The 2,620-nt window shown below is 35.1% G+C and overlaps 1 protein-coding gene across 1 annotated transcript; it reads right to left on the bottom strand.

Annotated features, from left to right (window-relative positions):
* Positions 1–535: 535 nt before the first annotated feature.
* Positions 536–1,553, bottom strand: LOC112514912 (mannan endo-1,4-beta-mannosidase 6-like). Its single transcript, XM_025121552.1, has 4 exons — positions 1,508–1,553; positions 1,272–1,394; positions 909–997; positions 536–785 (listed from the first exon to the last, which is right to left on the bottom strand). Exons 1-4 carry the CDS (start codon positions 1,535–1,537, stop codon positions 782–784), a joined length of 246 nt encoding a protein of 81 aa, XP_024977320.1. The 5' UTR covers positions 1,538–1,553; the 3' UTR covers positions 536–781.
* Positions 1,554–2,620: the final 1,067 nt, after the last annotated feature.

Below are 2,620 nucleotides of genomic sequence, written 5' to 3' on the forward strand. Positions count from 1 at the left end.
TAAAAGTTTTAGGGACGGTTTTCGGAGGGTATGTTTTTGGTAGCTTTTAGAGACACTTTTTTAGGGCTTTAGATACAATTCAAAACTTCTCTAAAAGTTAGTTAATTTTTTTATAAAAGCTTCTCTAAATGTATTTATTAGTGACACTTTTCAAGTATTGATGACAGWTTACAAACGTCTCTAAAAATTGCTTTCAGAGAAGGTTTACAAAAAAGCTTCTGTAAAGATATTTGCATTAGTGACATTTTACCTAAACTTTCTCTGAAGATGTCCTTTAGTTACACTCTACAAACYTTCTCAAAAGATTATCTTTAGATACAAATAATCAAAACCTTCTCTAAATCTCATCTCTAGATACACTTTTAAAAAATCAATTCCTTCTCTAAAGGGCATGTTATTATTACTTTTCGTTCATATTTAAGATCTATATTTGTATATAATTATATATTATGTTAATCAACAAAAACAACATAAAAATCTCAATGCAATAAATTGATATAAATTTATAATATGAAAAAAAAAAAGTTCTCAAAACAATCCCCAACATTCAATCAATCTATAAATCCATTTTCTAACATCCGTCCTAAACTCCTCGCAAAACTWGATACTCTACCAATCACCTGTCATCTCTTTTCTAACTTTTTTATAGTCTGTCCGAGTAGAACCACGTTTGTTACTTTGCACAGATGACGAAGCCTCGTCTAATTGCAAGGTGTCTGCAAAGGWGTTAGCCATAATGCAATAATTTCATGTGAACCGGTAACTGTGACAATTTCCCTCTTTATCTACAACAAGTCAATAAGCCATCAAAACATTTCATTAGCAAAATGAATATTTAAAACCTACATATGATTTCAAGTTTAACATTTTCCAATTTACGCATCATAAAACAGAAGAATATATTAAACCTGCAGTTATCCTTTTTATACAAAGTCGGCAGACTCCTCAAACAGAATATATGAGCAACAACGCCATCATAATCACACTTGCTTAAAACCTGAAGGAAAATGGTAGAACATTAGTCAAAGTATTAGTGTGTTTCAAACGAAAATCGAACCTAATAAATAGATCGTTACAAGTAAAAAGTGTGTAATGATTTCAACAACGACAGTCCAAGAATACTCAAAAAGCATTGGCCAGGACTTACAATTTATGAGTGCTCAAGCCAATCTACCTATAACCTGTATATCGTTGGGTCAAAGACCCTTTGGTCCATTTACTTAGTTCAAAGCGCACATATGCCGATTGGTTTTCATGAATGGAATAAATACCTGTAGTTTATCTCCCGAAGGATCCGATGGACATCTCGGCTCGTTCATCAATTCCCAAGCAAAAATAGTGGGATCGTCTTTGTAGGTCATGTTGGTTACGGTATTCACTCTATTCAGCACCGTCTACACACCCAATAAACCATGTCAACATATCAAATGACTACATGTAACATTGTTTTTGTAAAAAGATTGTTTTTAACAATTGGGACAACTGTACTAAGATAAGTGGTCCCCACATGTTGCCTTAGAGGTAAGATGGTAGGCATCCATAAAGGGCAGAGAAGTAGAACGTGCAGTCCAAACGGGTAGAGAAGTAGAACATGACTGCTGCCTCGCCCTTTTGCTGCTGGACAGCTTCTTCACGGGCTGCTGTTTGGCCGCAGCAGCTGTTTGGACACCTGCTGTTTGGCGACAGCTGCTGTTTGGCGACAGCTGCTGTTTGGCGACAGCTGCTGTTTGGACAGTTGCTGTTTGGACATAGTTGATCTTAAATAAGATTTTCTTGCTGTAGAATAAAAGCAATCTACACACACAGAAAGAGGTATCAAAATGCAATCATTTAGCTTAAGAACCGTAAATACATCACAAGGTTCAAATGYCATTTTAGAGAAAAACAAGATCAACAAACCGGAACGATAATGAAATTAAATTGATGTTCAAGTGGATCCAATGACCCAAACTGCATGCATAACCATCTTACACAAATGAAATTATACTATTTAGATAGCCGCATAATTAATATCAAAATAATAGGCTTAAAAGGTTGCACAAAATWGCAGGACAAAACAGTTGAAACAAAACAATAGGACAAAACAATTTACTGTTGAAAAAAAAACAGCAGGACAAAACAGTTTACGGTTGAAACAAAACAGCATGGGTATGTATGCATTGCAACAACAGGCACACAGGGGTACGTATGCATTGTAGCAGGCACAGGGGTATGTATGTGCACACAGGGRTATGTATGTATGCATTGCAACAGCAGGCACACAGATACATTCAAGCATGGTTATTYACTACATTATTGCACCAAAGAAGGTAGATCTTGATAATGGACAGATTAATGTATCTCATGGTACCATAAGTTTGAAAGGGACATGATGAACATATTATACCTAAAAACAGGTATTTATGTATATATAGATTTATATATATACAACGGTAAGTATTGGGTATGTATGTTACTGTTTCTCTTTAAATAGCAACATGTAAATATCCTTGAGGCTTTGATAAAAAAAAAACCAAAGAGAGGCATCATCCAAGGAGAAAGGGAAAATGGAAGCATAGATAGACCAAAGAGAAAGTATCATTGTGGTAGAATGTGGGCCAGATCAAAGACCAACAACCCA

The sequence above is a fragment of the Cynara cardunculus genome (assembly GCF_001531365.2).
Source record: "Cynara cardunculus var. scolymus isolate 2C chromosome LG 6, CcrdV1, whole genome shotgun sequence".
NCBI classification, from domain to species: domain Eukaryota; kingdom Viridiplantae; phylum Streptophyta; class Magnoliopsida; order Asterales; family Asteraceae; genus Cynara; species Cynara cardunculus.